The following is a 13,314-nucleotide window of genomic DNA, read 5'->3' as shown; positions in this document are numbered from 1 at the left end:
TCCTTAGTGACAACAGAAAAACTATACCTCTACCTAAAACACATATCCCAAAATACCAAATATCTCTAACAGTCTGTAACAATGAATACAATTACCCAGTAAAACCTGGATAACACAACATAAAGTTTAATACAAGACATCTTTACATCACAATTACTTTCTAAATAAAAGAAATTTAGGTATTGATTCCTTTTTCCTTGCACAAGACGTCTCCCTTGCATTTGATGTTTTTGGCTTTAAACAGTGTCTGGTACCAAGATATCAATTATATGGTATATAAAATATCAAATATCATGGATATGAAATGGGTCCAAACAGGAGCAACAATATCAGACAAAGCTTCAACTTTCCAGTTTCAGAGTACAATGATTCCTGACTGTGGAATCTTTTTAATGTGTGGGGGTCAATGTTTGTCACATATGTGGGTAATCAAAATTTTGCTGGTACATGTAGATGTAATTTCCATACATAAACAAAATTATTGTTTATGGGAACGTAAATTTTTGGTAAAGGTGGCCTTTGAAATCCATGAAATTTGGTGGCCTACAAACAATGATGAATCCATCGTATCTTACAAACACATTTGAAAATTCAAATACATACAGGTTATCTCTTGATCTCGGTAAACAGTAGTCATATTGTAAAAGAAAAATAAATAAATAAATAAAAATCCATTTTTTGTTTCATGAGATCTATCTAAATAATTGAGACAAATTAAAATTGTTTAACAATTGATAAAACATCATAAAAACTGAGGACAAAAACTTCACTAACAACCTTACCATTCATAGCAATACATTTACAAGAAAACATTAGGTATTGTACCTGTGCTCAAAAAATATATTCCATGGTCAAATAAAATAATAAAGACCTGTTACACTGTACATAAAATATCAAAGCCTAGAAATACAGATTATCTCATACTTTTGTTGAGTTTTAATAAAACCTTCTCTTATTGTTTAACTAAATCCTACTGTCATAGTTTTATGTCATAGTTTTTGCTTTTATTGTTTTAGGGATTTTTATTTTAAACTTTATTTATTTATTTTCACTTATTACTATCTTCTATGTTTCTTTTCTAAATACTCTGTCTAAAACCTATAGGCAAGGTCTTAGAAATTTTTTTTTTATTTATTTGTTCATTGTAAGTTTGATTTTTCATTGGTTTCTGAAAATTTCACATTAGTCTCCCTTCAGCCCACTGACAAGAAATCAAGTTTGAACACATTTTCTTCATAAATTCCAACTTCTTATCACCGCAAAACTAAATCAAGCTTTTTTGCTTCAAAGTTCACTGTAATGCCATTTGAAAAGAAAATCATTTATATAATAATCACTCACAGTGGTGAACTCTCTCCAAAATAAAAAAAAAACAATTATCAATATTTCTCCTCATAAAGTTAAAAAAATTCAAAAGTTGATTATGTGGTGGGTATATCTTAGCACCCTCCTTTTTGTTAGACATGTATTTTTGTTACTCTTTAAGTAGTTCTTTACTCATTAAAACTAGTTTTATTGTGCTATTAAAATATCAGATATGCCAATGAAACTTTTTCCTTTTGTTGCAATTTACTAACAACACCAGAAGTTTCGATATATGTGTATAAAATTTTTTTTAAAAACTGTAGAACAATAGGCCAATGTTTACATTGAGAAACACTTGGCTCAACCAGAGAAACAACCCCTAATTCATAATAAAATTCCTGGGCACATGTCTTCTAAGAACCCTGTCTACAAACTGAGTGATCAGTCTTCTAAAATAACAATCATCGCATGTCTGTAAAAACATCAATCAAGCTTTTCAATCCATACAGATAGCCCTGGTCTGGCCCAGTGTGGACCGTGGTATCGTTCTGAAACCCACTATGGGTACTGTGGGCAAAATCGATCATCCGAACGTCCACAATGTTAGACTGGGCACTGGCCTCCTCCACGTCCTTGTCCTGTGAACGGACGTCGTACATGACGAGGAGAGAACTAGAGTAGAAACGATACGTGTCTAGAGACTGAACTTGTCGGTGAAGGTCTTTGAGTTTTTTAATGATGGAGTCCAGCAGGTCTTTCCTGAGCTCATACCCATTGTGAAGAAACTGGTGTAAGGTCTGTTTAAAGCCATCAACCCCCAAACTTCTCCCATAGTATTTATTTACACATATATATTTATCACTGTCTTCCTGATAAACCTGAAAAGATAATAATATTTCATTAAACATGTACTGGAAGAATAAAATAATCTATTTTGAACTCTTATAATGTATTGAAAAACATCACTGCAATAAATTTGGCATCACTTTGCTTGAAGTATACTTGAGTTCATAGTCAAATGTTTAGTTGGCTTATATACAGAATGATGTGGGAAACAGATATCAAATGGATATGAACAAACTGCTACAGGAAAACAAGCAAATGCTTTAGATTAGTTAAAATATTCCCTTGCCATAGCTCCTAGACTTGTTTTAGTTACCTGCAACTGTAGGATGGGGGGGGGGGGGGGGGGGGGGGGGGGGGTGGAGATGTTTAAAAAAAATTTTGTGCTAATTTCTATAGACAAAAATACGAACTTTACCAAAATTTTGGAATTATCTCTCTTTGTCTTTCCAAATAAGTAATGTTTTATGAAAATTCATATAAATATTAATAATCATTCAAATATGTTAACTTTCGAAAATTGACTTGGAGGTAGGCGGGAGAACTATCAGTTTTTACCTGCATCCCACAGACCCTGACCCCAAGGCTGCTGGAGGTCGTGTTCTGACATTTCTTCATGAATCTCTCCTTCTTGTCGGGGGAGACGTCATCTCCGTGTTGCCTGGTTCCCATCTTCAGGTCCAGAATGCTCGGATGACAGAACTGAGCTGCCACGTTCTCCAACAATATAAACTCTGAGGGTTTGTTAAGGATGGCATGTTCTCAGGGAAAAGGATCCAGCTGTTTTATCTTTAATTGCTGTACTTATGATAGAATACAGCTTAACACACACATCTCAAACTGAGCAAGGTTTACACAATGCTTCCACAATGGTTTGAGATTAAACTTGAATCAATTGAAGTTGTAACATCTACCTTCAAATATAATCTTTGTTTTTGACTAATCATTCAAGAAAATTTCAGATTCAAATTTTGCTTTCAGCCATAAAATATATATATTTGATGACATATTCAAAATATTTTTAGTGGTAGAAAATCCCTGTCTACATTTCAGAATGACTAATGACTAGAAAGACAGTAGTGTATTGAGGATACTGCAGTGTGTGACAGGGCCCTGGTTAGCTTTCCTCAGTTTGGACAGTGTCTTTTTGTGACACCTGAGACTCCAGGGGTTGATGTTTTCTGTTTTTCGGTCCGAGTCTCGGGAGTGGAACACCTGGTCCGTCTGTGTACTCACCTCCACGCTGCCACTCCGTAACAGTCGCAAACTACAAAATAAATCAAATTACGGATTTATCAAACAAAATGTTCCTCAGGAACTACAACTCAAAAAAATTGACTCAGATGACCAGGCAACAAATAAAGGAGGTCTTATAAAGATACATGAAGAATACAAAAACTTTTGATTTCAAATCTTTATAAAATCATTTCAGTAAAAATAAACTTTTGCATACCAGAATCCTATAAAACTTCCTTTTTTAATTAATTACACTTCTGATTTTTACAGGTGATCACAAAGCCCATACCTGTGCTGTCCCTCCTCTTTCTTATCTGTCTGCTGAGCCCTGCCTGCAAGGTTTTCACCGTTAGAGGATTTTTGCCATTTAGTTGACATAGGTAAACGACCCATGATGGTCACATACCCATCACTGTCCTCACGAATCTCCACTTCTATAGTTCCTACAGAAAAATAAATTCAGCTTTCAAACTAATTTACATTGTAATATTACCCAAGAGATGTTGAGATACATGTACAGTGAAACCTGTCTCATCTGATATGCACTGGGGGACGAATTTTTTGTCCGAATAGACAGGGTGTCGGATTGCACAGTGTAAAAAACATGGAAAATAGTAAAATTGTAAAGAAAGTTAACGCCAAAATTCACAGTGTGATGGATTGCACAAATGTCAGATTAAACAGTTTTCACTGTATTAAATGTGTGATCCAGAATATGTACAGTAAGAGACTGCCCAGATAAAAACCCACCTGTGTGAGCTGGTCACCACTTCAGCCTCTCATAAATCACTAAGTCTAATCCACAGATTGAACCATATATTTTCTAGGTCTACCATAAAACTATCAAGGCACAAAAATTATCTTTTCTCATTGATTTTAGACCAAGTTCTAGATCTCTTTTTTTTTAAAAAGAGCTGTTTGTTTGAGAAAGACATATATGAAACATTGGCATATTTTTGCCTGTTATTTGTCCTTTTTTAAGATTATGAAAGATTTTTTTATTGCACAAAAGTAAAGACAAAAAACATATTTATTATGTACTGATTTGAGAAATTACTGCTCTTTTTTCATCTTTAGGACATCTCTACCAGGTTTATAAACTGTTTAAACATTGGATCTGAATGTCATGAAGCGCTGTATATTAAATTAGAACTGTAGATAGGGCAGTGGGTTAAGAAATGTAATACATTGTGTTTCAGCAAACATGTCCTGACTATGCAATGATAATAAAAAAAACAAAGCATTTTAGATGTAATTATACAATAAAACCATGATGTTATAGTGAAATGTGGACAACTACAGTAATCATTTTCTGAAGGTCATTTTAAAAATACAGACTATGATCCAAGTCAGCACAGACAGAAGATAGTTGTGTTTTCAGGTCCTTACCTCTGAATTCCGCAGTGAACTGTTTGAGGTTGTGTGGAACATTGAGGTAGAAGTTGTATTCTCTGACATTCAGTGGTTTACACACCGTCTGGTCGTCAAATCGGAACATCCCCGTGTGTCCACTGACCTGGTGTAAAAATGGCTGCAGCGGCACCGATTCAAACTCCTCCCCCATAACACCACTGCTAGCTGGCATCCTCCCAAAAATGGCTGAAATTTACATTTATTTTCAATTCAAACTTTTAATTTCTAAAATTAGTTAAAAATTCAAAACTTAAAAACAATAACTTGGAAAAACAAAACTCCCTAAGCAATTTTATTACCAGTTAAAATTCTGGTTATACAACATATAAACAATATGATAACTGTTTGTGTTACTTGATTTTGATACTTTACTGAAGTAACAAGAGTACTGTGATACTACACTAGCATAACAATACGTGTACCATTGCAGCTCACAACAATACTGTGATATCTTTACATCTCCACTTCTACGAAAGCTTAGCGCGGCCAAGAACGAGGACAAACTCAGAGAGAGAGAATTATTATCAGGTCAGAGCCTTCATTAAATAGGCTAAAATACAGTACAGCATGACTTGTCAAATCCAGACAACACTGGTTTCAAAAAAATTGGTCGAATAAGACAACATTCCAGACTAGACAAAATTTTTAACAAATAAATTTACTGAAAAGGACATAAAGTTTACACCGTATTAGGCAAGATTTGGTATTATACAACATCTGAAATAGACAAGTTTCACTGTAAAAGATTTAACACTGGACTTCATGTACTACCTGTTTACTAAATTACTATTTTCTTTTTTAAATAATGATTAAACTGATGTTAGGTAGAATATATGCATTACGCAGTCAGTACACTTACTAAATGTTACTATTAAAGTATATACGTTGTGAGTAAAATTAAACTTCCTTTTCTGCATCAAACTATCAATGATTATCATATAAGGAAATATTTATTTGAGGAAATTATTTTTCTGAACACTGATTATTGATTTCTAAATTTTGATAAAATTGTGCTATTTATAGGTGTTTACAGTTTACACATATACTGAGTTTATTCATTCATTTTCGACATACTCCACACTGCATGTACATAAACTTAAAATTTTCTCATCCTATTTTAGTCTTAATTTGTAAAAAAAAAAAAAGATAAGGAGTGGATGAACCCACAGCCAATGTTCAAAAAAAGGGGGAGAAAAGAGTGTCATTTTGAAGGTCATTTTCAATTATTGAACATTATAGTTGTTATTGAAAACTCTCGATTTACCAAGTTCAGTTTATTTATAAAATACATTGTAAGAAAATAATTACTTGACTACACTTCAATTTTTTTTAAATGACTTTCAGCAGCTGTAATTTCCCATGGAGCAATGCATCTGAGTACAGCCACTAGAAAGTTATTTTCTTTTCTCAATCCAACATATTAACTAATGTAATAATCGAAAATACCAGAATTGTTAAGACTTGTTTGAATAATTCATGAAGCTCATCTGGTATTCTGAGATCCTATTGATAAGTTCTCACGAACAGGTTAGTTTGAGGCACTTCAAATGAGGAAATATTGATATAACTAATTGTGTGATCAATTATAATAATTTTAATGTATCTTCAAATCTCTCATTACAAAAAATCAAGGAAATGATAAATGTGAAAAAAAAATGTCATTCTATTTAACAACTATCATTTCATGTCAATAAACAGTCAAATCACCATGAAGATCAAACTTGACAGAATAAATAAACAAAATTCAAGGTGTGAAGATAATAGGTGTGCGACACATTTTGAAAAATAAAATGTTTTAAGAATACCCTTTTTCTTAGCTGCAGATTTGTAGCTCACCGGTCTGAAAAATTTGGGGTGGACGACCAGAGAGCTGCAGTGCCACTTGTTGAAAAGTCTATAATTATTACGCACAAAAAGTGTGCTGATTCTCTATTTATTTCATTTATATCTTGAATATTACTAACTGCTTGTGTATTCTCTTACTTCTTCCAGGATAAAACTGAATGACAAGTCATGTAGGAAGTGCGATGGACTGAATGATCTTGCCATCCAGAGTAGCAGTATAAAAAGGTAAAATTTCAGATGGTCTCACTTTCAGGCCCAGGAAGACTATTAAAAACATTTTGGAGAATGTTTTTTTGTGGTAATAGTTAAATTATATGTTAGAAACACATGGTTAGCAATATTTTGAAATGGCAGCATAAATAAACAAAGAAGTAAATCGAGAAACAGCACATTTTTTGTGCACAATAAAATACTCTTTTTTCAATGGGTGGCACTGTAGCTCTCTGGTCGTCCATCACAATTATTCCAGACCAGTGAGCTACAGATCTGCAGCTACCTTTTTCTAACCTGAACATAAACCATCTGATTTTGATGTGTGTTACCTAAGTTTTTCATTAATTGACTTCTCCATTATACTTCATACAATTCTGCCTTAAACCTGTGCATCAGTGCAATATGATATCTCCCATGAAACATAATGTTAAATCTACCAATGAAATGAGATACAATGTATTAGATGTCTAACCTATGCCTGTTTGTAAATGAAAAGCTGTTGCCAAATTTATATTGATTTGCATTTTTCTTTGTACGAGTTATATAACCATGTAGAATAATAAATGGAAAAAAATCATTAAATCAAGGAAGACTTGTGTACCAATTCAATAAAATATGAGTCCTTCTTCTATAACTTCCTTCCATTATCCTCAAGTTTCTTTTATCACTGAAAATTCAGTTATTCAGCTTTGAAAACTTACACAAACAGAGAGCTCAGCAAGCAGAACTAAAGGTATTTTGAAGTTCCAGTATGTGGCATTGTACTTACAAATTAGCTGACACAGCTAACTGAAAAAAGCTGGAATGTCTTCAAGAAGCAGTAACACTTAGACAAGAAACATCTACACCGTATCAACTGTTTACTTCAATTTGAGTATTGGAGGTGCATGTCGTGTACGTCCTTGACAAGAGACATTTACATCGTACTATTTGTTTACTATCAGTTTGAGGAGAGTGGGCGTGTCCCTTGTCCTTGAACTTTATATCTGTAACTATCTCTGGACATATTGATCTAAGCAGTACTGTGTGACACATAACTCCTATCAATTAGGGTTACTGATGATAATTACTAAATGACCCTTAGAAAAATTGTGTCCACAGACAGGACATTTTAACTAAATAAATGCTGACCTTATCATACCACAACTATGATGATCTACATATCTAGGAGATGAATTCTACTGATGAGTGATGACAAATACCAAAATCAGACAGATAGATGTGAAAATTTATAATCAACAAATAATACCATGTGAGCAAATTATAATTAAGCTGGAAACATTTAAGAGATTGAAATTAACATAGTTTTAGTTATAATTAGGAGAAATAGATTGATCATTGACATACAGGAATAAGACATGATCTTAGAAGAAACGATTGAGGTCATAAATCACAAAGATTCTAGACTCTAAAATACTGACATTTATTCAGGGAGGACATAAGTTACAAACTGTCAACATTTTTTGTTATGGTATTGTAATTTCTGCTAGAGATGACTGTATACTCTCCCCCAATCCCCCACACAAAATAAATTGCAGTAAGTTAGGGAAAAAGTACAATCTTTGGGTTGCTCTTTTTAAAATGTGTTTTTCAAATACTATTTCATATGACAGGTGAAAAGAAAGGTTTTCTAATGAAAATAACTAACATTGCCCCTTAATATAGAAAAACTGCTTCTTTTACGAATTGCATTGGCACATTCGACCCTAGCTTACAGCTTGGTAGTTTGGGATCAATATAACTTTATAGATAATGATAAATCAAAGCATTAGTTTAGTGATTTACACCAATTATCTTGCAAAACGATAATTTTCAACATTCACTTTTTCCTAAATAGAATTATCTAACTGTGTATCTGACTCAGGGCAGGCCCTCACCACAGTTAGAATTTACCAACCCCCTCCCTCCCCACTATATATGGTACCAGCAATGTAGATAAGCAGAAATTGCTCCAAAATGAATTGAGAAAAGGAATGAAGTTGCAAGGAAAAAGACATGAAATTAATAACAGACCTTTTTTCACTCAGTAAAGACACTTCTTACCCCCCCCCCCCCCCAGTCAAATTAATCCAGATAATGAGGAAAGAATTCAGCACACTTTCTCAAAGTTTTTACTTGCTTCAAACCTACATGAAGTGTTTACATTGGGAGCTCTCGACTGATCATAGTAAATGCACTGAGGTAAAAGTTCTTGCATATTGTTTGTTTTGTCATGATGCCTATAATACATGGAACATAGTTGACCATTAAACCGGGATTGCAGGACATTATCATTTTTAATGATTAGTTTATTCATCTAAACCCCTCTAAGAACTGTGACAGATTGGAACCAGATGGAAGTGTTATTAACTTTATGGTGGCATATTTATGCCATCCACATAACTTTTTGTTAACATAGCATATCATGCCAAACCAAGATAACTGTCTCGTCAAGTCATGGTAACTTTCTAATTTGGCGACAGATATGGACTTTATATCTTGTCAATGTAAGCTATCACATTAGTTGCGATAGCTTTCTTGACATGATGAGATAACTTATCTTGCATCATAAATAAAATAGCTATCGTAAAAAATATGACTGCTTATCTTGATTGGACAAGATATAAAGTCGGCGTTTGTCGACAAACAAGAAAGTTATTATGACTCTATGAGACAGTGATCTTGATTGGACATGATATGCTATGTTAACAAAAAGTTATGTTGATGGCATAAATATGCCACCATATAACTTATAACTAAATAGTTACAAGTGCCAAGACAGTGGCTACTTTCAGAGCAGCCACCAGTGAAACTGCAGCAAATTCTGCATTTTATGGTGATTAATTCCTAAAAATAAGCAACAAAAAAATACTGCAATAATATTTAAGAAAAATGCATTTTCTATGAAATATATAGTAGAAAAAATAAATTATGAATCACTTTAGCCAGGTACTGTACTTTTTTTATTTGGTCAAGTGGTAATTTGTTTACCAGTAGGTTAATGGATCCGAACATCATTATCAATTTTATTTTCAAAATCAATGTAAGAATTACCTACAAATTTATGATTATAATTCAGATGGTATTTAAAATACAGATGAGTATTTCATGCCTCTAAAATTAAGCAATACTTCTCATTGTAGTATTTCAATGAAGATATTAAGCTTTAGTATTCGACAACATGAATGAAATAAGGATTTTATCAAAATTTTTAATTTTTTGACAAGTTTCTTTCATATAACAATTTAGCATTTAACTTACCATGAAGAATATATGACGCTAGTTTAGTTGAACGTATTTGCAGTTAGATGCTTCATATTACCGGAAGTGACACAAACACCATAATTATTCCGAGCCCGACTTTTTTTAAGGTCGATCGAATTTTCAGAGATCTACTTTCAGACATTTTTCATAATTTCTGAGGAAAAAATTATAGTTTGATGTTTTTTCAATTTCAATGAGGTCGTTGTTTTCAAATGAATTAATGATTGATCACAAGTGGCAAATAAAACTTGATAGGCTCATAAGGACTAGCCTATAAGATCAATATTTCCTCATGGCATTTTCAACGTTTTAACAGCGAATTAGAACAAGGTTGCTAAAATGATAAAATCCCATAATCCTCCTTTTTATATAAACCATATTTAATATGACAGTTTTAAATTTATGACTGAGGAGGAGAGCTGTAGAAAGTCGCTAAACTTGGTCGTTTTTTTCAGCTACTCATTCTCACTGGCGGATTTAGAGGGGCTCAGGGGGGTGGGGGGTGGGGGCTTTTTTTGGTCCACTTTATACAAAAGATTTAATAAATCAGTTTTTTTGATGTGGGTTTGGACCCTACCATGCCCCCAAACTGTTTGCATCCTCTTTCTACATTCTTGGATCCTCCACTGATTCTTATAGCAAATACTAGAATACGAAAACCATCTTTCAAATACTCACAGAGCTGATGTCAAGTTCACAAATAGCAATAAAAAGTATGAAGATCTGCTCGCATAATACACATGCAACAGAGCCATTTTATTACTCCATTGCCCCATCCAGAAAATGAGATGTCCTCATATCTTTTGGGGTGCCAACACATTTGGTTCGAAGTTCTAGGAGCAATCACTCTCATCCGCCAGAGAACATACCGGTTCCGACGTGGGCGCCAAATGTAGCGTAGCCATTTGATTGCCTCTGCTGGGGATTGAACCCGAGGCCTCTGGCTTGCCAGTCCAGTACCCTACATATTTGATTAACTAAAGAGTTAACCTACAAGCTCAAGCTAGTAGCTAGGTTGCAATGTATCTTACACTACTACTCTCAAAACTGGTAATAAATACTTCCTTTTTATCATAAAATGTACATTTTTATCATTTGAAGAGTTCGATTGTATTTTTTTAAAGGTACACCCCACGCCTTAATGGTGGTACATGTAAATACATTTGTAGTTAAAGGTATGAAGATGCGGACACGTAGCATCGGCCCATTTTTTTTACACGTTTTACAGAAGAAAATGCACCTAAAACAATCCGTCTTTTCCTTTACTTCAATATGCCAATAAAGGAATTGACGCGGTTAATATAAGTAATATTCTTAATCACAAAAGGGTCCAGTATTGTATTCTACCATATTTCAAGTTAAAAGATTACACCTTGTATTTCCTACAAATATACATCGACCATTGCTTCACTTTTCAATTTCAAAAAACTTTACATGGCCTGGATACTGAGTATCTGAAACACAATCCTCCATCATGTTCATGTTCTTTCTCGTCATATAACTATAGTCCTGCTGGACACATTATTACAGGTGACATAAATATAGTTAATAATGAGGACTTTAAAAGGTCTTAAATATAGGGTACCCCGATCCTTCAACTGGCGTCGGAATTTCATAAATATTACTACATTTTATATAGATGTATTTTCAATCCCAAAGGCATGGTGGGATCTCCATTTCCTTTATTGACCTGAGTGGTAGCGATTTTCAGAAGCCTGTTTATGTAGAAAGTAAAGAGCAGTGGTGAAAGAAGACATCCCTGTCGCAGTCCTTTTCTTTGAATTCCATGCAAAGCATTTTATTTGGAATGCCATATATTCTTAAAGCAAAAATGGTGTCTTTAAAAGTGATTATCCAATAATTAAACGTTCTTTCTTTTAGCTCATGAATAGTCGTGACATATGTTTAATTGTTTGAAGTAAAAAATATCCTGTATATTTTAAAACAATGAAATACAATCTCTTATCTTCCTGTAAACTCTTGATATTATGTCTGTATTGTATGTCACATTTGAAACCGACAGTGAAATAAATTCCCCCGTTTCTGTTTATATTGTTTAATGTCTTCTTACCTACAACCATGTTTGGGCCGTTTGAAAAAGTCTAAAAACGCGTGAGCAACAACTTAAAGCCAAATATGCTGATATTTCTACTCCTCTTTTCATTCTAATGGTTCATCTCTTATTTACAACATTTTTTTCCTTTAAAGAAGCGATTGACTTGCAATGGATGCAAGATACAAAACAGGAAAGTAAATAAATAAATGTATATGCATAGGATGTGTAATATAAATGCATATGCATGTACATATGATTTATTATCTACTGATATAATTTAAAATCCAAGGGAGTGCAGTTACCGATATGTTGTATACCTTTAAAATCCCTGATCTAGATCTTGTACATTGACTTTAAATAATTTAATACACAAGTACATCATAAATTAAACACAGATAATACAAGTATACTTCTGAAGTTCCGGAGTCATCCTTTTGGAGCATTATATTTTGTGTATCTGATGCCCATTTTGAGAATAAAAAAGGAAAGTGCACTCGACTAAGAACTTATGTTTGATCGTTAAATAAATATCTATTTTAAAAAAAAACAGTATTTTTTTAATTTACACGTCCATGCCCTTTGATATGAACAGAAGGGGTCCGGTGGTTAAGAATCCAATTTTTTTAAGTGAAAGAGTAGGTCTATGGAGCGAAATATGCCGTGATTATCATGAACGAAATACTCGCACAAGATTGTTAGTGCATGTGTAACACAACGAAAAAAGAATTGCTTGAATACTGTCCTTCATAGTGTATACTATGTACTATAGTATTAGTAATGTAGTAGCTTAAATTGACATTTAAAAAAAATAAGTATGCTAAGGTCATGCAAAATTAATTCCTTGGTTCTCAGGCCTTTTAAGAAATATGATGAGGGAGGGAGGCATTTTTTTTTTTACTTTTTATTGCCCCAAAAACATGATGAGGCAGCTTTTTACATTGTACAAAACCTCAAAAAATGATGAGGGAGGTGATTTGTTGTTTTTATTTTATTGATTTAGCAATAAAAAGGGTCAATGAGGCGCCCTTGGAAGAGATGAAGGAGGGCCTGAGAACCAAGAAATTAATTTTTTTGGCCTAAAATATCGAAACATTCTAGAGGAGGAATGTTTTCTATTGCTGTAAAGTGTCCTGTTAAATTTAGACTTTACTGTGTGGCAT

The 13,314-nt window shown here is 33.4% G+C and overlaps 1 protein-coding gene across 1 annotated transcript; it reads right to left on the bottom strand.

Moving 5' to 3' along the window:
- Positions 1-1,037: 1,037 nt before the first annotated feature.
- LOC134240500 (inositol hexakisphosphate kinase 1-like) lies at positions 1,038-7,781 on the bottom strand. The gene is made up of 6 exons (XM_062722592.1): positions 7,625-7,781; positions 4,774-4,983; positions 3,674-3,827; positions 3,243-3,415; positions 2,707-2,882; positions 1,038-2,183 (listed from the first exon to the last, which is right to left on the bottom strand). Exons 2-6 carry the CDS (start codon positions 4,967-4,969, stop codon positions 1,767-1,769), a joined length of 1,116 nt encoding a protein of 371 aa, XP_062578576.1. The 5' UTR covers positions 4,970-4,983; positions 7,625-7,781; the 3' UTR covers positions 1,038-1,766.
- Between the last annotated feature and the right edge of the window lie 5,533 nt (positions 7,782-13,314).

This window comes from Saccostrea cucullata, unplaced genomic scaffold (genome assembly GCF_032062105.1).
Source record: "Saccostrea cucullata isolate Sc308-1 unplaced genomic scaffold, CSIRO_AGI_Scuc_v1 ctg175, whole genome shotgun sequence".
Taxonomy (NCBI): Eukaryota; Metazoa; Mollusca; class Bivalvia; order Ostreida; family Ostreidae; genus Saccostrea; species Saccostrea cuccullata.
Note: the sequence above shows the minus strand (reverse complement) of the source record. Positions and strands in the feature narration are given on the sequence as shown.

What these genes read in the sequence shown, in the direction of transcription:
- LOC134240500 (XM_062722592.1), bottom strand. Translation starts at nt 4,969, where the DNA reads ATGCCAGCTAGCAGTGGTGTTATGGGGGAGGAGTTTGAATCGGTGCCG. An exon ending in AAAGAGGAGGGACAGCACAG is followed by an intron (nt 3,416 to 3,673) that starts GTATGGGCTTTG and finishes TTTATTTTGTAG; the next exon opens with TTTGCGACTGTTACGGAGTG. An exon ending in GGGCCCTGTCACACACTGCA is followed by an intron (nt 2,883 to 3,242) that starts GTATCCTCAATA and finishes ACAAACCCTCAG; the next exon opens with AGTTTATATTGTTGGAGAAC.